This window comes from Esox lucius, chromosome 12 (genome assembly GCF_011004845.1).
Source record: "Esox lucius isolate fEsoLuc1 chromosome 12, fEsoLuc1.pri, whole genome shotgun sequence".
Classification (NCBI taxonomy): domain Eukaryota; kingdom Metazoa; phylum Chordata; class Actinopteri; order Esociformes; family Esocidae; genus Esox; species Esox lucius.
In genome coordinates this window covers 5,802,264-5,827,029 of record NC_047580.1, presented here as the reverse complement: position 1 = coordinate 5,827,029, position 24,766 = coordinate 5,802,264, and the positions used below count along the sequence as shown (strand labels likewise).

Sequence of the window (24,766 nt, the reverse complement as noted above, 5' to 3'; positions counted from 1 at the left end):
CTTGTGAATTGAGTCGACAGTACTCCACATTACTGTAGACTAATCGAAGGTTTGAAAGAGCACAAAAAATGCGATTTATAGGTAGCCTAGCCTAGCCTACCTCGTCCTCGAAGGTCATCATGGGAGGAATGGAAGAAAAAGCAGTCGTCCTTGGTAGAATAGGTGCTGATGAAGCTGAGGGGAGGGAAATCTGGGTCGGATTTCAGCTTTACTGGGGGTCGGTGGGAGGACTAGTATTTTGGAATATACGAAGATTCGTAGAAGGCACAGTGGACATAAAACCGCGGTTCTTGCCCTGACGCGGTGGGTGTAAAGTGCCGGCTGGGGCCCCGCGTTGGATTCCACTTTGATTTTGGAAGGTTGACTGCATGGTTCGGTTGTAGTCTCTGGGAACACATACACAGACAACACAGAAAGAAAGCCGTTTCTGCTGCATCCTATTTTTTTTCTCACCCAAGGTCCTGCATGTCTAATATTTAGACATGTTCAGCTTTGTGGATTCACGGACTGTTCTGCTACTTCTAGCATCCCAAGTTGTTTTACTATCCATTGTCAGATGTCAAGAGGATGACCGTAAGTTGCAACTTTCTGTTCAATTGTCATTTGCTAAAGTTTGCATTCTGCTGATGATGAGATTTGATGAACTGGTCTTTGTTTTTTTGTGTGTCATTGGCTCGGCATCTGAACTTTACTGTTACTGCACACATTTAACTGGCAGAATGAAAAGGCCGAAAGTAACGTGAAGAACTGTTGCAAACAAGTAATGAGAACGATAGTGATTTTGTGAACCAGTGGCGTATACTGGAGGAGCACAATCTAAGAAATCTGACACTGGAGGAATTGAACAATTATGCATTAGCTCTCTTACAGATCCAAATCAGAGATTTTTTACGCTAGTCAATTAAAGAAAGTAATGTGTAAGTATTTAAATGACGGGATCTTATCAGTTAGTATCTTGCTAATACGGGTTTGACTGTGACATACTTTCAACAATTTGATTACATTCTAAGTGTTTGCAGATACAGTTTGACCTCCCTTTGGGAGAAAAGGTGAGGCTATCAAGGCACAGCTCTGAGATGGAGGACCAGGTGAACAGGTGTCCATTTGTTTCATTCCTGGAGTCACTGTTTGCAGCTAGATCACAGTGTATTCTCTCGTAGTGCAAGTATATTTTTTAAACAAATCCATTTTGTGGAACTGTACCAGAACAGACACAGATGTCTACTTGAGATGTTTTATCAGTTCCAGAAATGTCTAGGCAATTAAGATAACGTTTACGTTCTGCCGTTTAGGCCTACATACCTGGGGGGAAAAAACATTCTGATTCAAATAAATACTTTTATTGTTTAAGGAACTGTTTGTTAGAAAAGGTGTATAGATGTTGTAATTAAGTTTTGGCCTGTGGTTGAAGTAGATAAAACAGTTAATTATATTCATAATTTAAAGAGTCAGAGACCGGGTCAGACACAGCTTAACCCCAGACTAGAAGGCTCAAAGGGGAGCAGAAAGTGAATGGCAGTTTTTCACTCAGTAAGGGGTTTTTCACTTTAGTAAGGGGTTATGCAAAGTAAAGGATTATTCCAAATATGGAAATGTATGTGAGAGATGGTAATGATACAATAATATATCATGTACTTTATGATGTGCTTTTACAGTCATGGACTGGTGCTACATAGCCAATGTGTTTTCCTCCAGCTCTCTACAAGTGTTTCTTCTAATTCTCTTTTAGAAACTGAATGACTAATGTTTGGGACACAGGCTAACTAACTACACTTGTTAGTATTTTCTAGCCTTTAATAGGACATTTGGGACTGTTCATCTGTATCTTAAATAAAGGAAAGTGTGTCCATATGTATGGAGAAAAAAAAATGGAACATCATGCCACCTACCAATCCGACATAAAGTGGAGAAAGCTATATTGTAATAGTTTACTCATCCATAATACAGTACAGTTTGGTAGCAGGTATGTGCTTAGAACCACTTTCGCATAAACGCAAGAAAAACTAATAGTTGCATTTAGCCTAGTAGGCCCAACCTTCGACCTTCTGCATGAAAGCTCCCTATTCTAAATGGTCCAATGTGTTTGAACTGGCACTTGAGACAGCTATGCAATCCAGAAGGAGAAGGTCCCCTCTGTTTACCTAAGGCAGAAGCTTGTCAATTGGGCACAGTCTCCCAGTGTGAGGGACTCATTCATACGGGTCTACAGGTTTACAACAGAGCTTTGCAGGCCTACAGGTTAAATACACTCAGTTCACCACACAAAATACCTACATCTACTGGCTTTAAATGGCACTGCTAAATGTAGTCTTTGTTGGTAGCATTAAAGCCTCAGAATACTCCTGAATGTGATAATTGTTATCTAAATGGATGTTATTAGCGCTGTGGCTTACTTTAAAATGACTCTATAATAGCGGTTAAGGTGCTAGAGATATTTACTTGGTTGAGGCTTGTTGAACTGTGTTGCTTTACGAAACCACAGACAGTTGGTTAGAGATGATCTGACAGAGGAACACAGGTATAGGCAGTGTCCTGGATCAACCCATGCTCACACCAGTGCCTTGAAAGACCCAGCGTGCTCAACATGCCTATACACATTTTATCATTTGATTCCTGGACGTGATGGACATATTGATGCTGTGTTGGGTTAATCGCTAATGCCTCTGACCTCAGTGTGGTTGGTGATTTGTGTTGTGACGGACATTGACGTGTGAAACCTGCTGACGCTCCCTCATTGGAGGGCGGAGGTTGTGATGCTTTGTGTGTGGTGTAAATGAGGCCTCATGCTAAGCTAATCACTAATCTCTCTCCCCCCTCCTTTCCCCCACCCTTTCTGACTGCGCCCCCCGGCCTCTTTTTCCTCCCCGACCTTTTGGGAACGGGCATCCACCCTGCTTGCCCTCCACCCGGCCCTGCATCCCCCCCGTGCCCCCTCACCGTCATGCCAACTTTAACCCCCCCGCACCCGCCCCCACGCCTCCCCCTCGCCCACCATCCTCCACCCCACCTCCCCTCGTGCCCTCCGGACCCCCTCCCCTGAACAGAGGAGGCGGGCGGCTGCATCCAAGACGGCCATGGCTATAATGAGAAGGATGTGTGGAAGCCGAACCCATGCCGTATCTGTGTGTGTGACGGCGGGACGGTGCTGTGTGATGACATCATCTGCGAGGAGATGACAATGTGTGCCAACCCCATCATCCGACCCGGAGAGTGTTGCCCCATCTGCCCTGCTGATGCCAGCACACCTATTGGTTGTAATTTATTTATTCACACCAGTCATGAATAAATTACTGCGCCCTTAACAGGTCACCGCTTTTGAATGGGGAACCTAACGCTGGTTAACTAGCTTTTTGTTTGGCACAGGGTTTTCGTCATGGGCCTACACTGGAATCGGGACAGATTTTGTGCCAATTAATTTTGAGGGTTTTAGCTAGGTGTGATGTTCCCCATTGAAAAGTCTTTATTTCCTGCATGTTTCAGGTTGGAGGCAGGACCTGTAACATTATGTGGATTAAACCTCTCCGTTTATGTTGACTTCATGAGAAGTTTAATCCTACAGGTGTGGCATCTGGTTTCCATTTGAAACAACACAGGGTAATAATGAAAACAACCTCTTCTGAGTTTGCTTTCACTAGTGGAAGATGGCAGCTAAGACGCCCCAGAACCTACGGGAGGATGAGTTATACCAGAAGCTCTTTTCGCACCAATCAAATCATTTAGTTGAACCTAGATGATATCCCACTAATGTCAGAATTGATTTGGAAAATTTAAGCGGCAGTTTAGGGGGATTGATGTTGCAGATTAGATTGAAAAAGGGTGAGGGTTATCTCACACAGAAAATAACATTTGAAGTCAATTTCATTTGAGCAGAAATGAACACATCGATTTGGTTGAATAAAATATGAAAATGATTTTGAACACATAAGTCCTACCCACTTTGGTCTCTGAAGTCTCATTAGTCCATCACTAGTGTATAACATTTACATTTAGACTGCTTTGCCATCTACCAAAGTTTGAACACCCATTCTAGTGAATTAAAGTAAATAACTGTGTCCAAACTTTTGTATAGTACTGTCCTGCAAAACACATGCAAAACATTATATCAAGTTGTATTTCCTGTCACATACATGTGATGGTGCTTCATCATACCAAACTTAACCCAACCTCTCAGAAAAATGGGTACCAAACAGATCTCACTGTAAGAGAACCTTTTGAGGAACTCTTTTGGGTTCCAGGTGGGATCCTTTGTGGAATCCATGTAGAATTATTTTAGACTCTGAATAGAACCTGACAAGTTTCTATATGGAAATGATTCATACTGTAGAGAAAACCAAATTCCTGTCCTGTTCCTGTCCTGAGTTAAAAGGAAATGTTCCTAAAAGATCTTTTAGTTCTTCATATTGAAGTGGTTATACGGGTTCTCACACAGTTTCAGTTTAAAGAACCCACAAAATGAATCTTCTGTTTTTATTGTGAACTCCCAGGCTCAGATGCAGATAACATAAGAATAGAGGACAGAGGATTAGGTGTTCTAACCACATCTAAGATATATTAACTTTAAGCATACATACTATATTCATATTTTGTTATCAAATCATAATAACAAAAGCTGCTTTCACATTTCAGTTATTTATGAATAACAATTACATTGGTCTATATATACAGAAATATAATAACATTCATGCATTTTAGAACAATTAGAAGTGTCTTTTTAAACACTTCTTTTTAAGTGCTTCAGGATAAACTATTTCACAACTGGATATTCTTCTACATAACACCATTGATGCAGTGTACTGAAATATGTTTGGTATCTACTACAGACTGTGGTTTTGATCCAAGCCTCTTTCCCACCACTTGGCTTTGCTTGCTTTGGCTTCCTCCTAAATGTGGAAATACAGCTAAGCTCCTGGCACACTGGTTTGATGTATTGTCTTTGGTGTTCATTGGTTTCCACAGGTGTTGCTTTTAATCTGGAGGGTTTTACATTACCTCTGGAGGTTTGGCACCCAACCTCAGCATGAAGGATCCTCAACACACAGCTGTCAGCAGTATGTTGTTCACCTGTTTTAATGTTGTTTTCTCTCTCTTCCTCATCTCCCCGTGGCCAACATCAGAGGCGGTGGTTGGTGCTAAGGTGAGACCAAGGGAACCGGTTACACGGCAACCATTTACATCTTTTATTGAATGATTCATGTGTGATTTAGACCAGTGTTTCCCAACTCCCGCTCTGAGAACCACAACAGCACCACAGCACACATTTAGAGTCTGTTGATTAGCTGACAAGTTCAGTCTGCTGTGCAGATTAAACAGGTGGAAACACTGTATAATCATCCTCACGCTATAAAATGCTTTAGACTCACATGATTGGAATAGCTCTTGATAATGTTAATTACTTCATGAGGACCATTGACTTTTTCATTATGACCATTGACCACTGACTTTCATTGATTCCATCAGGGCCAGAAAGGTGAACCAGGCGATATTGCAGATGTAAGTATACAGAACAGAGTTTAATAATTGAGCTGGAACTCTCGACTCAGCAGACCCGTCATACACATTTCTTATACATACACATGAAAACAAGCTGCTGTATTCAAGGGAAGAACCTGTACCTTCCGCTCTCTCAGAAAGAGAGGGAAGCATTTGCTTGCTGAACAAAACAGAGGGTTATGTTTTTTTTTGTAACAGCACTGAAGCACCTTTTTAGGGACTCACGCAGGGTATTGCAATGCATTCGTGAACTACTGCATGACCTCTTCAAGTCTCTGGCACGATTACTAGACACTGCGATAACACTCTGTTCCAAAGCCCTGATTAAAACGTGCCCAGACATACGCGTGGTTTCATCGGACTGAATCACAGTCTTGGCTGGACTGTGGATGGACATTCCATGGATTGTTATGGATTGCCAATTTGCCCGTTTTGTTTCGGGTCCATCTTTTGCTGAATCATATGATACCAAGCATGCCAATTGCTCAAGTTGAAAAGTGATAAGCTACTTTGCTCTAAAACTCGTGGTTTTAGTGAGAGACTTTCTTCATGCCTTGACTGACAACATGAAAGGAAGCCTACGTTCCTAGGACCTAATGGACTCGATTCACCTGTATGCAGGTCTTCTCGGAAAACTCTGACAAGCGGAGGAGGTTTTCCTTTTAAGTAGCTGAATTGCTTTTGTCTATGGCCAGCATCTTAGCTATTAAAATCAGTGATACCCAACACTGTATCAAAGACACCAGGCCTTTGAAAAGACAACTTCCCAAAAAGTATGAAGAATTGACCAATCTCTCCCTCCTCTCCTCTTGTCTAGGTTGTAGGACCAGCTGGACCAGCAGGCCCTATGGTAAACAAACTCTCAAAGTCCTATTAATTATGATGATGGTTGCCATGACATTATGTATGATTGATGTCGTTTTTGCGGGGCATCTTCCTCACCCTAATATGTTTGGTTTGGCAGGGCCCCCCAGGAGAGCAGGGACCACGCGGAGAAGTTGGACTTAAGGGTGATAAGGTGAGACACTAAATCCCTGTCACCTTTGTGGCAGAAGTGCTTAGGAATCTGTTTGCGAAATGGACGGAACAGTTCACCTTCAGAGAACACCGTAAACAGATAATTTATCAGGTCTTGAATTAAGACCACTGCTGGTAAGGTCGAAATGCTGCCTTCTTGTGAAAAAAACCCTAATTGATAGAGATTCCTGATTCTAATGACTAACACAGTATCATAAGATAACAACAAAACTGTCTCCATTCCTACTCCAGCCTCCATTCCTAAAGCTCCTCAGTATGTTACCAGTAGTCATTCTACCAGAAGCCAGACCAGTTATGCGGCAAATTAAAAGGTTAATTCATGCATTAAAGTCAATTGACCGCTTTAAGGTCGGCACGGTGCCACTCTCTACAGTCACTCGTGGCATCTGCTCGTGCGCACGGAGTCGCTTCATGCTGTTTTGGTGTGGAAGCAGTGTTGCAGCGCCGGACCAAAACCACTCATGTGTTTACTGTTGCTCGTCAGTACCTGAAGATGTTATCCGCCGACCTAAAACAGACGCAGCACTGTCAAAGCATGTCCCTCTCTTCTCCCTAGGGAAACGTTGGCCCCAGAGGTAGAGACGGAGAGCCTGGCATCCCCGGGAACCCTGGGCCCCCTGGCCCCCCTGGACCCAATGGAGCCCCAGGCCTCGGTGGGGTAAGTGCCAAAAATAAACTGAGAAGTCTGTGATATTATTCATTAGGACAGCGGCCAAATGAATGTGCCAGCATGTGTTTAGTTTCCCCAGAGCAGTGGTTATATCTAGGGAGGAAGAACAAGCCTGTGAAATCGATGGCAGGCATTGAATGTAGGCTGGAAACCGTCAGTTTAATAATAAATCTTGTGTTTGTGCAGAACTTTGCTGCTCAGATGGCTGGTGGATTTGATGAGAAGGCTGGTGGAGCCCAGATGGGAGTGATGCAAGGACCTATGGTAAGAGGACTGAAGATGCCACTGTAAACACATACATATTTACAGAGTACTGTGGACAGTAAATATATGCACTAGATAATGAATTTACAGCCTTACTGTGTTACGAACTGACAGAGTTGGTGACAGACTGCCACCTTGTGGTGGAAATGAACCACTGTAGGGAACTTACACTAGGGTTGGAGATGTCATAGCAACATGAAAGTTCACACTGTCCTATTGGCATTGAATAAGACATACAGTATTATTACGACAGTCTGTAAAATAATATATAGATTACACAAAATGTGTCTTGTTTGTAGCAACTATAGGCGTGAATTGTATGTATCTATGAAGACATAGATACCCCGTCCACCCAGATAGGAGTCCACATTAAGTCTCTGCGGTCCATCCCTGTTATCCACAAATTGTTTTTAAATATCACCAGAAAGCCATAGCCAAAAACCTGACTAACTGTGCAACATAAGACACACAATGTTTCATTTAAACTCACCGACAGGTCTGACAAGCAAAATGGTTTGAGTAAAAAAGCATTTCCCCCAACAATAAATTAACTGTGAATTGATATCCATATGCTGTATTTTCTCTCATTGTGCCTGTACTTCTCTCCTCTACAGGGCCCTATGGGTCCCCGGGGCCCCCCTGGCCCTTCAGGAGCCCCTGTAAGTATACACACCATCAGTAATGTTGGCTGGATGCCTGTCACAGCCTTGGAATTAGAACCAACACAAGAAGAATGTTGTCTAGTACAGTAGCTACTATCCATGTCTACTGACATTATAGTAGATGTCTATGGACATGCAGTGTGACTTAGTGCTGAAATGCTTTAATAGTCATTACAGTCCTTTGGCCATCAGTATAGAATGTATAAGCTAGATTCACAAGTATTACTGTGTCCTAATATACTATGCAATCCTTAATGGTGATAACTCTATAAACGTATGTAGACTATTATCTTGAACTAAATATTCCTTCTAAACAATTCCAGGGCCCACAAGGTTTCCAAGGTAACCCCGGAGAGACTGGAGAGCCTGGCCCGGCTGTAAGTATCCCACAGGGCACCACACGGCCTAGAAATAGAATGCATAGATTCTGGCAGCTGCACCTTAGCTCTCTAGTATTAGATATCTACTGAGCCGTATTCTATCGACAGGCTATAAAATTGCCTTGTTACCTCGTGAAACCTAGTGAACCCTCTCAGATACACGATATAATCAGTTGATTCTCACCCACAGCACTTATAGTTATTTTAGAAACATTGCTTCTACACATAGCCATAATCTCACCCTGATTGAACTCTCACCCGTGACCCATAGACATTGATGGAATGTTGGGTCTCCCACAGGGCAGTGAAAATCCCTACCATCATTACCCTTCATTAAAATCAAACCACTAGTAACAGGGAAATGCCTACTTGGTCGACATGCTATGAATGTGACATATACTGTAGACAAGGCTCTCTTTTCTAACATACCTGCCTGCTACATGTTTTTTAGAGCTGGCCCTGCCAGTTAGACTAGGTTGAAGGAGTAGAAATCATTTATGAGTTATTGCAATGTAGAAACGTACAATTGAAATTACAACAACAACTTACACCAGCCTACACTTATTCTCACAAAGTACGACCACACATCAGTGAACACAATATCTCCTTATAACAGGGGGCACTGGGACCACGCGGACCCCCTGGACCTTCTGGCAAACCAGGAAGTGATGTAAGTATTGTCATCTTTATTAACATAACCAGAAACAACCTGGTCTTGAAACAGATCCATGCTCAGTTAAAGCATATCTCAGACCATGTTATTTACACTCAGCAAGATCAAGAAGCTTCCATATAATATGTAGGGATTTAAATATGCCTTTGCACTTCCATATCCTCACATTAAGGTGCATTTTCTTTTGTAGAACAAAACTATTGCCTCCTGCACAAAACCACCATTACCTCACTGACCTAGTCAGGCAATACTACAGCCCCCCCCCCCCCCCCCCCCCAGTTCAGGCCATACTACAGCGGACCGTGTTTCTTACCCAATTTTGGAAAACACAAGAATGACGCTGTCTGATACAGGATCATCTGAGCTGTCCACCAAGTATCACAAATGTCTACAATGTATGATGTAACACCAAAGAATAATTGACTATTCATTTAGCAAATGTCACAGCAACAGTCATTGACAGGGCAACACTGCTCCCCCCACCTGTCTGTAGTATACTGATGATCATAGAATACATTTAATAGGTTAAACAAGACTTTACTTTTCATTTAAATCACATCCTTAATTCAATAATATCTTCAATTATAGTCAATAATGCTTTCCTCTTCATTTCTAGGGTGAGGCTGGCAAACCTGGAAAGGCTGGTGAGCGTGGGCCCGCTGGACCTCAGGTAAATGAGAGAGATTACTAGTAAAACACCTATTGTCATGGTCTATCATTTTGGAATGTGATGTACACTGGGTTTCTACCATCAATTGCTTTTATAATTTTCGACAACTTCCTGATTAAACGAACATTCAGTATACTAGGAACAATTTAAGTTCCTTTTACACACGACTCCCACACAGAACCCTTTGTCATTTCCTAATTGTTCTTGTTTTTCCAGGGAGCACGTGGATTCCCTGGAACTCCTGGTCTTCCCGGAATCAAAGGACACAGAGTGAGAGACAGATTATGCTTCGTTCATAATTACAACTGCATTACCAAAGGATAGTGTGTGTCCGGCCTGATTAGAAACATAACAGATGATTTAATCCATGCTTGTTAATTGGTGTACTAACACGGCAGGCCAAGTGAGACTGATCAGCTCTGACAAAGTCACACATTTTTCTCTGTCTGTAGGGTCACCCTGGTCTGGATGGATCTAAGGGAGAAAGCGGTGCAGCTGGAGCCAAGGTAAGACCTCCTAGATCTGTCACTCCAGTCAACCCGGGAAGGGTCCATTTCTGTGTCTATTTGTCTGACGGTCTGAATGACAGCCTGATTGAACGTCTAATTGGCTAACTGTCTTGTCTCTCTAGGGTGAGGCTGGTGCCCCCGGGGAGAACGGAGCCCCTGGACCAATGGTAAGAGAGTGTAGCAACTGCCCATTAGCTATATATCAGGAGTTTAAATGTTGTATTTCTCTACTGTGACAATCTGACCGTTAATCTAATAAATGACTGTCCCGTAGGGACCACGCGGTCTGCCTGGCGAGAGAGGCCGTCCTGGACCTTCTGGAGCTGCTGTGAGTAACCACCCAAACATTACCCTTTAACTGCGATTAAACCCTGCTCTCCTGAATAAAACATGAGCCCAACTGTTATTTATTAATACACCTAAAGATCCCAAGCTACACTCTAACCCTGATGAATGATAATGGCTGTCCCGAAACCCAATACGTGGTAAACAGACCCCTTTGATATTCTGGACTCTGTCGTAGCTGATAAACCCCCGATTATTGTGTGGGATGTTGTCTTTGGTTAACGCTTCCACCCAGTGAAGACCTATGCTACATGGCAAATCAAATGTTCCGCTAAGCCTGCTCAACAGTAATCCCATAAACCCTACTCTAGGCGTGTTAAGCCAGAACATTGAAACACATGGTGGAATGCCAACCGGCATGTCTAGGGTGACTAGCTTAACAGCGTAAATGTGTTTGTCCATAAACGCCCTGCGGTATCTACCGCTGTCATAACGTCTCCCATCTCTGGTCTCTCCTCAGGGTGCCCGCGGTAATGATGGCTTACCTGGCCCTGCTGGTCCTCCTGTACGTATGACTCTCCTCAGATTGGTTCCTCGCTGTTTCAGAAACATATGAACATTTATAATACGCATCACTTATGTGTATTTTCTCTGCTCAGACTGTTCTCCAAGTCTGCGCTGTATTCATGTGTGATAATATCAAAACCAGGAATCAGTGAGTCTGACCTTTCAACTCTGATTCCCATAGGGGCCTGTGGGACCTGCTGGAGCACCTGGTTTCCCTGGATCTCCTGGTGCCAAGGTTTGTACTGCTCACAATTATGCAACCTTTTTATATTTTAGGTTCCATTCAGACATGAACCCAATGGAAACCTTTACGACATATGACAAAAGATGGGAGACGCATTTCACCACACCACCAGTGATAAACTCCACTGAGATGATCAATAATCATGAGCTGTAATGAGATGAGAAACTCACACAGTAACTGTACCTGAAACAATTTAACGAACAGTTTCGGAGCGACGCTTCGGCCGCCCTAATGCTCCGGTGAATCTCTTCAATCCTGCAGGGAGAAGCTGGACCCACTGGTGCCCGTGGAGCTGAGGGAGCCCAGGGACCCCGCGGAGAGGCTGGCACACCCGGATCGCCTGGACCCGCTGGTGCCTCTGTACGTAACAGTACAGGACGTGATACACTCTGAAGTACATTATCTCCCGGTCAATATCTCCCAGTCATTATCTCCTAATTCGACCAGCGCAATGGTTATGTCTCAACAATATTTTTCTTTTGTTCCTTTAGGGCAACCCTGGTACTGATGGTATTCCTGGAGCTAAAGGATCTGCTGTAAGTACACTCCGGTTCAGAACGTTCCGGGCCTCTACACGCTTTATGCAGTCATTTTCTTTAAGTCATTATCAGTGTACTACAGAGCCAGGAACACTAAGTTGATTTCTCTCATCCTTCCTTTATAGGGCGCCTCTGGTATTGCTGGTGCACCTGGTTTCCCAGGGCCCCGTGGCCCCCCCGGACCTCAGGGAGCAACAGGGCCTCTTGGGCCCAAGGGACAGTCGGTAGGTTCCACTTTGTTAACCCAAAAACCTGGACACCCCAATATTATGTGGCGGTGTAGTTTGGTTTGCATTGGTTATTCTGGTGGTAGGGGTGATGAGAGAATGTGCTGTGGGTTTTTTGACTTTGCCCCTGTTTTTGTGATAGGGAGACCCCGGTATTCCTGGTTTCAAAGGAGAGGCCGGACCCAAGGGAGAGCTTGTAAGTTCAGTGGATCTTTTTTTTCAGTGGATCACTCACACCAGAACTTCTCCTCTCACCTGAGTTGGACTTGGAAGTAGGTTTGGGATTAATTAGGCATCTTTTTTGGTCTTCCTGCGCAGGGCCCTGCCGGTCCCCAAGGCGCCCCTGGCCCCGCAGGAGAGGAGGGCAAGAGAGGACCAAGAGGAGAGCCCGGTGCTGCTGGACCACTTGGGCCTCCTGGCGAGAGAGTAAGAATTACAACCAGCCCGGGATCTCCCCAACAATTGTGTTTGCTTCTTGTGTTACTGGGTCACATCAGTTGTCCCCTAATCCAATCCCTCGTCAGGGAACTCATCTCACTGTGTTTGTTTCTAGGGAGCACCTGGTAACCGTGGTTTCCCAGGACAGGATGGTCTTGCTGGTGCTAAGGTGGGTCTTCCGATGCCGATTCAACCCGTTTCCCTGTTTCAAAGTTACATCTTGTCTGACAGACAGTAATGGAGTAATGACCAAATTACCATAGCTCACAACAAACTCTACTAAATGAGATCTTCCCTGAAAGAATATGTTCAAATAGACCCCTGAGTAGTTTCCAAACACCCGAACCAGGTGTGTTAGTCCACTGAAACCTTCTCCTGGTACCCTTTCACACCAGTTGTGGTTAATACAATCACAGGTCATGAACAAATAGATAAAAACAAATGATGACTGTGTCTCTTCTCTGTTCCTCCTCAGGGAGCCCCTGGAGACCGTGGCGTACCCGGCCTGGCCGGTGCCAAGGGAAGCACTGGTGACCCAGGACGCACTGGAGAGCCTGGTCTCCCCGGCGCTAGAGTGAGTATAAGAGCCTACTTGTCCCAGTCACAGCCATCAGCGTGGCTTTAAATTGGTGTCCATTGTCATGTATTACTGTGTTTTGACACTTTTCATTGTTGCGTGATTCTCACAGGGTCTCACTGGTCGCCCTGGTGATGCTGGTCCTCAAGGCAAAGTCGGCCCTGGTGTAAGTATGCCATCTTGGCCTTACAATTAAACAATATGTGGTGCTCTAATACCAGCGTTCTACTTTGGAAACCCTGGACTACATAGATACAATGTGACTGGGTGTTGACTGGTTCTCCGTTCACTGTGTGTGGTTTTATAGGGTTCCCCTGGTGAGGACGGTCGCCCCGGCCCACCAGGGCCTCAGGGAGCCCGTGGCCAGCCTGGAGTTATGGGATTCCCCGGACCAAAGGGAGCCAATGTGAGTGTCAGAGGGGTTTCTGATAAAGATTTGATGTCCAGAGACACTTCAGCCCAAATAGCTTGAGAACCAGGTTACTCTGTGACTGACCAGGGGGTTTTTCCTTCAACAGGGTGAGCCTGGCAAGACAGGAGAGAAGGGTCTCGTGGGTCGTCCTGGTCTGATAGTAAGTTGATCAGCTGTTGGATTTACTTCCTGTTGCCTTTGGCTTATGTTAAGTTCAGGTCAAACCTGTTCAACTGCGCTATTTTACAACCATGGAAATGTAAGTAATTCAACAGTGGAGGTTGATGAAGTACTAATAAATGTGTCTCTTTGAACAGGGTCTGGCTGGTAAAGATGGTGAGACTGGCGCTGTTGGACCTCACGGCCCTCCTGTAAGTGTTCCACCTGTGACAGACTTACGTTATTAAACACCTCTTTTAAACTGCTCTTAAAGAGACAACCATTCCAGACATGATAAGTGCTCTGTAGTAATGCAATCCATTTCTATGGGACATGCATATCAAAACAGAGCTTCGCTTTGCGCCTCACACTTCCTTACATCTCTACAGTACGCTGTTGTCTACCTGAGTTGACCATCTGTGTCAATCACCTTTGAGTACCACTGAGTTTGCTTTTATCCCCAGGGACCTGCTGGTGAGAGAGGAGAACAGGGAGCGCCGGGACCTTCTGGCTTCCAGGTGAGTTCACCTTTCTTTTCCGGATCTTTCCATTCAGAATAGCTTGATGTCCGTTTTTTGACGGTGCCATACGAGGTCACTGACTGTCCTTCGTTGTGTCGCAGGGTCTGCCCGGACCTGCCGGCCCCCCAGGAGAAGGAGGCAAGCCTGGCGACGCGGTGAGTGTCCCCGCTGTCACGGCAACAGAGCCGTCCATGTCCCTGATTGACTGAACACGGTGGATGTGTCTCGAGTCAATGATGACATCGAGAGCAAACACCTTCTGTGTTTTGATGGTGTATTTCCTCTACTGTGAGTGTGTGGCTACAGCGTCTCTGTTCTCCCTCTGTAGGGTGTCCCTGGAGAGGCTGGTGCTGCTGGTGCCACAGGACCCAGAGTGAGTTGCCCTTCCTCATTTCTGATCTAATTCCAATTGTCTTCTTAGCTGCCACCCCATGGAGAGGGAAAGAATGTTTCTGTTCCATTAAAATATCTGTTCCAGTCACCTGGAGCTATTATCCAGTAATGTTGGCAGTGCCACATGTTTAACTTGATTAAAATGACAGATGCCGTTGATGGCGACAACCAGGCTGGAACCGGTTCTTCCAATTAGATCCTCCAACCATCTCTATGCCAATTCCATTTACTTGTCAAACCTTCATGTCTGTAGTACTTCCTGTTTCTGCCTCTCACTCGCTGTTTCTCTGTTCCCTGTTAGGGCGAACGTGGATTCCCTGGCGAGAGGGGCGGCGCCGGACCTCAGGGTCTGCAGGGACCTCGTGGACTTCCTGGAACTCCCGGATCAGATGGACCAAAGGTTAGGAGCCAATCCCCCAAGTCAACCTCAAATTCAATAATAGTGACCGCGATTACTGGGAACTTGGAGTTCTGAGGCCCGATAGTTTGGCAGTTACAATGCTACTATCAAGGAGAGGACCATTAGAAGCAGCGTTATTGGCCAATGTCTGACACTACGTTCTTCTCTGTGACAGGGAGCCATTGGGCCAGCTGGTGGTGCTGGAGCTCAGGGACCACCCGGCCTGCAGGGCATGCCAGGAGAGAGAGGAGCTGGTGGGATCCCCGGAGCCAAGGGTGACAGAGTGAGTAACCATCCGCAAAAAAAGGACTCCAGGCGGAAAGGTAGAAAACGACATGGCGGATTGCAGTGCTATGTGGATGTCTGATTGGTAAATACTGAGGATCTCACGTTTGACCTCGTCCGACAGGGTGACAATGGCGAGAAAGGACCCGAGGGCGCTCCTGGAAAGGACGGTTCTAGAGTGAGTACTTAGCTGAAGGTTCTCCCTTGGCAACGCTGCCCCTATATCAGAGACAATGATCCAACGGCCAAGCGAAGTCTATAGAATATATAACTTTGTCTTCTCTACTCCCTCACAGGGTTTAACTGGTCCTATTGGCCCACCTGGCCCATCCGGTCCCAACGGAAACAAGGTGAGAATGACCAGGGATAACCAGATACGTGTTGTCAGGTGCACTGTCTAATATCAGTTAGTTACCTGTATTTGTACAGTTGGAATGCTGGTTTATGGGTTGTGGACTCTAGGGGTTTCTCATTCCCACTCTCTCCTTCCCTCTCAGGGTGAGACTGGACCTTCTGGCCCAACCGGAGCTGCTGGTGCCCGTGGTGCTCCCGTAAGTTTGAGTTCTCCACCTCTGGTTTTTTATTAGTCCGTTTTGAGATTCGGTACATTTACATTTTTGGTTTGAAATGTAGACAGAGCAGGATGAACGCTACATGAACCAAACAATACCATGACACTCTGTAGAGGTCTTCAGATCAAAAGATGCTACTTGAAGTCATCCAGAATATTTATCCAGACATATTCTATACGTCATTGTGTCTAAGGCCAGTGTCCTAGTTTTCCATACATTCATGGAGAGCGAATTTCCAGGTTGATTGCCTGAGCTGGAGTCCCTCAGAATCTATTTCATCCTAAAATGTTTGACCTTTGTTGAGCAAAGCCCATTTCACAGCTCAGCTCCTGACATTTTATACATGTATAGGCTCATGTTTCTCTATTATTTTGTGTGTTTCAGTACCTGTTTTGAGCCTGTCTTTCTTTTGCTTCCTATAGGGTGACCGTGGTGAGGTTGGTCCTCCCGGGCCTGCTGGCTTTGCCGGTCCTCCTGTAAGTAGAACCTCAGCGTCACATATATAATGGACACATTATTTTAAGCCATGTAACTAGTTGGATCTTGGCTGAACTGTACCTTCCATCCTCCAACCTCCAGGGTGCTGATGGTCAACCTGGAGCTAAGGGAGAGTTGGGTGAGAGCGGACAGAAGGGAGATGCCGGTGCCCCTGGACCTCAGGGACCTTCTGGTGCCCCTGGACCTGTGGTAGGTTTCCCCCTGAATGCACTTTCCAATAATAAATACCAGTATGGCCGAGAGACAGATGTTGGTTCAAAACATTACCATTTAGAGTGTACAAGAAATGGATAGCATAATATCAAAATGGGACTTGTTTCAATTTTTCTCATGGTGTTCCTTGTTGCCTTTTATCTCAGGGACCCACTGGTGTGTCTGGACCTAAAGGAGCTCGTGGTGCCCAGGGTGCCCCTGTAAGTAAACTGTTCTGATGAAAATGTATTTTTACCTGTCAGTAAAATTCAATGTTCGGTACTTGTTATGAGCTATTTTACTTGCACTAAACTATTTTGCTTGTTGGCAGGGTGCTACTGGTTTCCCTGGTGCTGCTGGAAGAGTTGGTTCTCCCGGTCCCAATGTAAGTATCAAATCAAACAACATACAGTATGACAACATAACGTCACATGGTCATTCGGAGGTTCATCTCTTCGTTTCATCTCTCAGGGTAACCCTGGTGCTGCTGGCCCCGCTGGCCCTGCTGGTAAAGATGGTCCTAAGGGAGTCCGTGGTGACACTGGCCTCCCAGGCAGACAGGGAGACGCTGGGCTGCGTGGACCTGCTGGTGCCCCTGGCGAGAAGGGAGATGCTGGAGAGGATGGTAAACCTGTAAGTGTGAGGGCTGTATCGCAGCTATGCGTGACATCAAGCATGTGGGATGAGTTTCATATCCACTCGTAGTTGAACTCTTGTTTCAGTCATAACAGTGCATTTGAAATGACTGTGTCCACTTTGGAGAGGTGTGCAGTATAGCCACTTTGAGATTCTAGAGGCTGTACTTATGAAAACCCTTGTCATTTTTTTTGTCTTGAGTTCACCTATCCCAAAATTTCCAGCAATATTTTGATCACATAAGTGAATCCTGGGTATTTTCAGATTTTGTTAAGAATGAATAATGTAATGAAAAGTTTAGTAAATGTATAAATGTCAATAGTGTTTGTGCCCATAACTTTGGTCTAGAAGTTTACCAAGAACATCTCCAAATTGTTCCTATTTAAATTTATAACATGGTTCTGTATTTTCTGTCAGGAACATGCAAATTAGCCTTGTCCATACAGCTGAATTTCCACCAGTGTTGAGGAGTTTGTTGAGTTTTCATGTACCAACTCAGACACTTTTCAGTCAGCTAATTTCAGTGTGTCTGTGTTTGTAGAACTAGAGATTTATTAACCATTTCATCTCCTCTGTGTAGGGTCCTGATGGTCCTTCAGGTCCCCAAGGTCTGGCAGGCTCTCGGGGTATTGTGGGTCTGCCTGGGCAGCGTGGAGAGAGGGGCTTCCCTGGCCTTCCTGGACCTTCTGTGAGTATCTCACCCCAGATAGTACCACACTTGAAAAAAACATATTTTGTCTGGAGTGAGGTGATAGTTTGATTCATACATTCAATATAATATGGAGATTTATATAATGTAAAGACAGTCGGAACTGGTTGAAGTTTCCATGTTTGTTGTTATTATGGTGACCTTTACCCAGTCGCTGATGCCATACTGCTACATGAAATGTATCCATTCACTTATTGACTAGATACATGTTACATCCAATGGTTTACTGGCTGGTCAGTTGTTATATCCATTAATTCACCTATTGGCTAGTCACATATACCATCCATTAATTCACCTGCTGGTTAGTCACATTACATCCATTCATTCACCTGCTGGTTAGTTACATGTAACATCCAGCCATTCACTCACTGGCTAGTCACATGTAACATCCATCCATTCACCTGCTGGCTAGTCACATGTAACATCCAGCCATTCACCTACTGGCTAGTCACATGTAATCCAGCCATTCACCCACTGGCTAGTCACATGTAACATCCATCCATTCACCTGCTGGCTAGTCACATGTAACATCCAGCCATTCACCCACTGGCTAGTCACATGTAACATCCATCCATTCACCTACTGGCTAGTCACATGTAACATCCAGCCATTCACCTCCTGGCTAGTCACATGTAACATCCAGCCATTCACCTACAGGCTAGTCACATGTAACATCCAGCCATTCACCTACTGGCTAGTCACATGTAACATCCAGCCATTCACCTACTGGCTAGTCACATGTAACATCCAGCTATTCACCTATTGGCTAGTCACATGTAACATCCATCCATTGACATATTGACTAGTCCTATCTTACATCCATCCATTAACCTATTAACTAGTCACAAGTTTAAATTAATCCATTCAAATATTGACATGTGATGTTACATTCATCCATTCACCTATAGAATAGTCACGTTACATCTAACCATTCACCTATTGAATAGTCACATTACATCTAACCATTCACCTGTTTGCTATTCACAGGTAACATCAATCCATTCACAGATTGGCCAGTCACATTACATCCATCCATTTAACTACTTACTATTCACATATAACATCCATCCATTCACCTGTTGGCTAGTCAAAGTTTACATCTATCCATTCACATATTGACAAGTCACATGTTACATTCATTCGATCACCTATTAAATACTCATGTAATATCCATCTATTCACCTATTGGCTAGGCACATGTTACATCCATCCATCTTTCCACCTGCTGGCCAGTCACATGTAAGATCTATCCATTCACCTACTGACTAGTCAAGTGTTACATTAATTCATTAACCTTTTAACTAGTCACATTACATTCATCCATATAACTATTGGCTCATCAAATGTTAATCCATCCAATCCCCTATTGATTAGTCACATGTTACATCATCCATTCTCCTATTGGCTATTTACATGTCACATCCATCCATTCACCAATAGGCCAGTCCACTGTTACATCCATCCCTTTATTATGGACCAGTCACATGAAATCTTTTCAGACAGTAGGATGTCTTTATATATTCAGTGCACCCTAAGGGGGGCCTGTGAGTCGCAACGTATCTGTATTTGGTTTTTTTATGTCACATAACAGAGTCCCTTAGATTTTTTACATTCATAGGCTTCTATACGGCTACTGAATTTTTTCAGTATTTGATTTTGACTGGGGATGTCTGACACTTCCTGACATATGTGTTTTTTTTGTTCCAGGGAGAACCCGGTAAGCAGGGTGCTTCTGGTGCTAGTGGTGACCGTGGACCCCCTGGGCCTGTGGGACCCCCTGGATTGACTGGTCCTGCTGGAGAGCCTGGAAGAGAGGTCCGAACTCAACCACAACAAGAAAAGATATAGGGCACAGACTATAGGCCAGCCTAAACCTGCACTGTACTGCCACCAACTGGCACAAACCAGACAACCAAAACCACATCAATATACCACAACATGAATCACCGCAACAACCAAGAACAACACCAAACTACAAAAACACGCCCACAATAACCACATAACCAAACAACGTAAATCACATCAGTAGCAACAACGTTCACAAACAGCAATGAAACCCAGACAAGAAGATACAACCACAATCAAAAACACCAACCACAACAGCATTAACCCAAACACAAACATTTAACACAAACATTTAAATCCTGTCTTGACTGTCTTTACCTTGCAGGGCAACGCTGGCTCTGACGGGCCACCTGGTAGAGATGGATCAACTGGTGTCAAGGTGAGACACCTGCATTATCAAACCAAATAATCACATTTATGGATAGAAGAACCCTTAGCCGACCTCTCAAGAAATGCTTACATCCTATTCTCTCATGTCCACCTGTAGGGTGAGCGTGGTAACACAGGTCCTGCTGGTGCTCCTGGTGCCCCCGGCGCTCCCGGTGCCCCCGGCCCTGTGGGTCCCTTGGGCAAGCAGGGAGACAGAGGAGAGTCGGTGAGTAAACACAAAACCATGCACAGCATCAGTTGGAACGCTGCTGTTGTTTTGTAATTAAAAGTCGTTTGGTTCTGGTTATCCTGTGTAATAGAAGAACCTTGTTTGTTTTTAGGGTGCTCAAGGACCCGCCGGACCCGCTGGACCCGCTGGTGCTAGAGGAATGGCTGTGAGTATCAATACACCACACCGTGCAGCACACACACGACGGATGAGTAGATTTAAAACGTTCTGTCCTACTTCAGGGACCCCAAGGACCTCGCGGAGACAAGGGAGAGTCTGGCGAGACAGGAGAGAGGGGCCAGAAGGGCCACCGTGGCTTCACCGGTCTCCAGGGTCTTCCTGGACCTCCCGTGAGTCTGCCCTACTGTAGCTCCATATTGTCCGACCTTCGATCTGGGTTGCTTGTTCATTTATGACACATCTCATTCATACAATGTTTGTGTAAACCAACAGGGCCCCGCCGGAGACCAAGGAGCTGCTGGACCTGCCGGACCAAGCGGCGCCAGGGTCAGTGTAGCCGAGAGAATAATGAAGGACAGAACACTGTGAAAAGACCACTAAGACTACTTCAGTCCCTAGTCCTCCCATGCTATGATAATTAGGGGCAAAGGGTAGACTTTTTAAATTTCCTCTAACACCGTGATGAAGAGAGGGTCACAGAATTTTAATTAGCCTGTCTTCTGATAACAGGAAAGGCTAATGCTTCTGTGATTACCACATGTTGTAGCAGAGAGGAAAACAGAAGCCTAATTCAAAAATAACCCATTGAGCTGAATGACATGATAAAGATAACAATGTGATAAAGAAGCTGGGAGGGACAGACAATAAAATATGAATCATATTAGTGCATAGCTTCTATACCTGTTAATTCCAATAAGCAGAATCAAAGAGTTCAATCTCACTGTCAGGCAGTTGAGCAAAAGTGAACAGCTCAGTCACGGGTAAAAGTTAAAAAGCAATTTAAAACTAGTGAATCCACAGAAACACTCCCATTCGTGCCTTTGTGCGAGCAGTGACTAATTTCATTTGTCACCTCAGGGACCTGCTGGCCCATCCGGCCCTGCTGGTAAAGATGGATCTAGCGGTACCCCAGGACCCCTTGGACCCCCTGGACCTCGTGGTCGTTCTGGAGAGACTGGTCCTGCTGTGAGTAACGAGGATCAGCAGTGTAAATAAGGTAAACGTGTAAATGTATTCTCCACCTTGTGACTGTGTAAGCTGTTCCACTTCAGGGTCCTCCTGGTAACCCCGGACCCCCCGGGCCCCCCGGTCCTCCTGGCCCTGGCATCGACATGTCTGCCTTCGCCGGCCTGTCTCAGCCTGAGAAGTCCCCCGATCCCCTGAGGTACATGAGGGCCGACGAGGCATCCAGCTCCCTGAGGCAGCACGATGTGGAGGTGGACTCCACGCTCAAATCCCTCAACAGCCAGATCGAAAACCTGCGCAGCCCCGACGGTAGCCAGAAGAACCCGGCCCGCACCTGCAGAGACCTTAAACTGTGCCACCCCGAGTGGAAGAGCGGTGAGTGGGGTGGGGTGGGTGGGGTGTGGTGGGTGGGTGGGGTGTGGTGGGTGGGTGGGTGGGTATGGGGCTGGAGGAGATGGTAGGATTAGAGAGGAATGGAATCATGCCATTTGGTTTCATTAAGGAATAGTCCCAATCCAATAGAGAACAAAAACATGTTATCGGCCCACTAAGAGCTGAGGTTGGTGCTGGTCCGTTGTTCTGCAGGCGAATATTGGGTGGATCCCAACATTGGCAGCACAGCCGACGCCATCAAGGTCTTCTGCAACATGGAGACCGGCGAGACCTGTGTGTACCCCAGCATAGCCAACGTGCCACAGAAGAACTGGTGGACCAGCAAGAGCAAAGACCGCAAACACGTCTGGTTCGGAGAGACCATGAACGGAGGATTCCACGTGAGTCTCTTCTCCGCATGGATCCTTATTCCGCTGAGTGAAATAAAGCTAAGCGGATCGCCTAATAGGATCATTTTATTTTCAGACTTGTCATCTGTAATGCACATTCGGCCGTCGTCCGCTTTCACGAATTACAGCCTGGGAAATATTTTGTTGCTGCCCCACGTTCCACATTTAACCATACGTTCTCCCTCTCTGTCTCCCCCGTCTGCAGTTCAGCTACGCTGAGGACGGAACCAATGCAGCCAGTATCCAGCTGACCTTCTTGAGGCTGCTGTCCACAGAGGCTTCTCAGAGCCTCACCTACCACTGCAAGAACAGCGTGGCCTACATGGACGCAACCACCGGCAACCTGAAGAAGGCCCTGCTGCTCCAGGGCTCCAACGACGTGGAGATCAGAGCCGAGGGCAACAGCCGCTTCACCTACAGCGTTGTGAAGGACGACTGCAAGGTGAGAGGGAAGGGGAAGATGGACACTCTAAACCATCGGGGAAGGCAGAGGACACTGTGTAAAATACAGCTGTTAATCTTTGAATGAATACAGCCAGATAGTGCGCTGAAACAAATCTCTGTTGTTGTCCCACAGAAACACACAGGCCAGTGGGGAAAGACTGTCTTCGAGTACAAAACACAGAAGACCTCTCGTCTGCCCATCGTGGACATTGCCCCTATGGACATTGGAGGAGCGGACCAGGAGTTTGGCGTGGACGTGGGAGCAGTCTGCTTCTTGTAAAGTGGAATAAACACGACGGCTAAAAAACCAAAAAAAACATGAAAGAAATAGCTCGACCATAAAACAACACTCCACAAAAAAAGAAGACAGGAACAAAAAAGAAAATGTATACTTTTTCTCTCACAAAGAAGTGCTCTCCAAGTTTTACTCCATGGATGCTAGCACTGAAGGGCACCGGCAATATCTGTGCGTTATTCCAGCACTCCCTTTCAACCAACTTCCTGAGATCCAGTCACGTTTCACATGGCCCACAGTTGACAGGAATGAGTTTGAGCCAGGAGGAAGAGGGACCAAGCCAAGGGACAAGTGAAACAGAAACATGACTTGATGTCACTTATTTATTGTGTAAAACCTTAAAGGGGTGAGGTAAAGTAGGACTGGCGGGGCATTACCATAACAGCAACATAAGCCCCTCCCACTCCTACTCAACCTCCCTCCCCCAGTCACCTTCCAGAACAAGCTACATATAGACCATTTCGAATCAATGTAGACCAAAAAATATTTTCAGTAATTATAGAAGTCCATGTGCTCCAAATATTTTTTTTTACCATCAAAACCATGAGCAAAACATTTTTACTGTGTATTATAAATCCTTGGTTCCATTGTTGTAAAAGTCTGTGTTTATAAACAACCAGATGGTTTTATATCTACGTTGTGTGTACATGTGTCAATATGCACACCAACACTGTTTGGAAAGTGAGGTTTCATTTGGGATGTATTTTTCATTGTCCTTTACCCCTTGACTGCCCATTAGAGAAACATGTTTTATTCAGATCACCAACAACCAAAATTTTCTAATAAAATTGGGGAAAATAAATCTGTTTTGTTGTAGTCATCCTGATTGTTTAAAGCTACCTCACGCTGAAAAACAAAGTGAAAATGTTGACCTTAAATCTTGAGCTGACCAAAATTAGCTTTCAGGTGGATCTGCGACTGAACGGCCAATCTTTGCTTTGGGTTGCTCGGTCTTCAGAAGGTGCTATGAGTTTGAGATTTCAGTCTCTGCCATTGTCCCCCCCCCAATTCCCACTAGCCTCACAGCACATACACATCTCACCCTGGAGGACAGGTGCAGCCGGGCAAGGCAGAGAAACAAAGGGCTTCTGGGTAGCCTCCTATGGAGTCCAGTTCATGCCCCCACAAACAGAATCACGGGACTCCATGGAGAGCCGCCTAAAATGACCAGGGTGGGTTGTCTTGGTGTGTGTGAGGGTGTGTATATTTTTTTTGTTATTATTAATATTATGAATATTTTTTTTTGTTTGGTTTTTGTTACACTTTTAATTGATGTAAATTGGAAATAAAAAGGAAAAACTAAGTAACAATGAAGTTGATTTTTAATTGAGTTCCTTATAAGTACGTAAAATGGCATGGGGTTGAATAGCTTTGTTTTTGTTAACGGAACCCACAGTTTATGTACTGTTTTTGTTTTAGTTGCATTTCTTCAGAGGTCAGCCATCATTCTTGAATGTTTGTGAGTGCATGGTGTATGAGCGAGTAAGCATGCGTGTGTGTGTGTGAGAGGGACTGTGTTTATAGCTATAAAAGAATCAACAGAGAAACATACTGTATTCTTTCAGTGGTTTCAGGGCGGGGCTGGGCATGGTTGGCTTCTGATTGTTTGAACTAATAGATATGAATAAAGAAACTGATGTGCTGAA

General features: G+C 45.1%; 1 protein-coding gene across 2 annotated transcripts; it reads left to right on the top strand.

Annotated features, from left to right (window-relative positions):
* col2a1a (collagen, type II, alpha 1a) lies at window positions 1–24,766 on the top strand. Of its 2 annotated transcripts, XM_010897699.5 has the most exons (54): window positions 1–573; window positions 3,045–3,251; window positions 5,115–5,134; window positions 5,458–5,490; window positions 6,308–6,340; window positions 6,455–6,508; window positions 7,085–7,186; window positions 7,385–7,462; window positions 8,077–8,121; window positions 8,448–8,501; window positions 9,121–9,174; window positions 9,794–9,847; window positions 10,064–10,117; window positions 10,300–10,353; window positions 10,479–10,523; window positions 10,631–10,684; window positions 11,162–11,206; window positions 11,390–11,443; window positions 11,714–11,812; window positions 11,944–11,988; window positions 12,117–12,215; window positions 12,361–12,414; window positions 12,537–12,644; window positions 12,772–12,825; window positions 13,132–13,230; window positions 13,346–13,399; window positions 13,541–13,639; window positions 13,752–13,805; window positions 13,963–14,016; window positions 14,269–14,322; window positions 14,427–14,480; window positions 14,654–14,698; window positions 15,020–15,118; window positions 15,294–15,401; window positions 15,528–15,581; window positions 15,700–15,753; window positions 15,901–15,954; window positions 16,398–16,451; window positions 16,555–16,662; window positions 16,833–16,886; window positions 16,997–17,050; window positions 17,137–17,298; window positions 17,882–17,989; window positions 19,718–19,825; window positions 20,181–20,234; window positions 20,343–20,450; window positions 20,566–20,619; window positions 20,696–20,803; window positions 20,907–20,960; window positions 21,492–21,599; window positions 21,686–21,974; window positions 22,185–22,372; window positions 22,587–22,823; window positions 22,959–24,766. In XM_010897699.5, the coding sequence occupies exons 1-54, from the start codon at window positions 483–485 to the stop codon at window positions 23,103–23,105; spliced, it is 4,467 nt and encodes a 1,488-aa protein (XP_010896001.2). In that variant the 5' UTR covers window positions 1–482; the 3' UTR covers window positions 23,106–24,766. The 2 variants fall into 2 exon arrangements, with proteins under 2 accessions (XP_010896001.2, XP_010896002.2); XM_010897700.5 differs by lacking the exon at window positions 3,045–3,251 and having other exon boundaries at window positions 7–573.

Excerpts from the sequence above, each read along its gene's own strand:
- col2a1a (XM_010897699.5), top strand. The coding sequence starts at position 483 with ATGTTCAGCTTTGTGGATTCACGGACTGTTCTGCTACTTCTAGCATCC. Across the intron at positions 10,118-10,299 it reads CCGGAATCAAAGGACACAGA|GGTCACCCTGGTCTGGATGG; the intron begins GTGAGAGACAGA and ends CTCTGTCTGTAG. Across the intron at positions 20,804-20,906 it reads AGGGTCTTCCTGGACCTCCC|GGCCCCGCCGGAGACCAAGG; the intron begins GTGAGTCTGCCC and ends GTAAACCAACAG.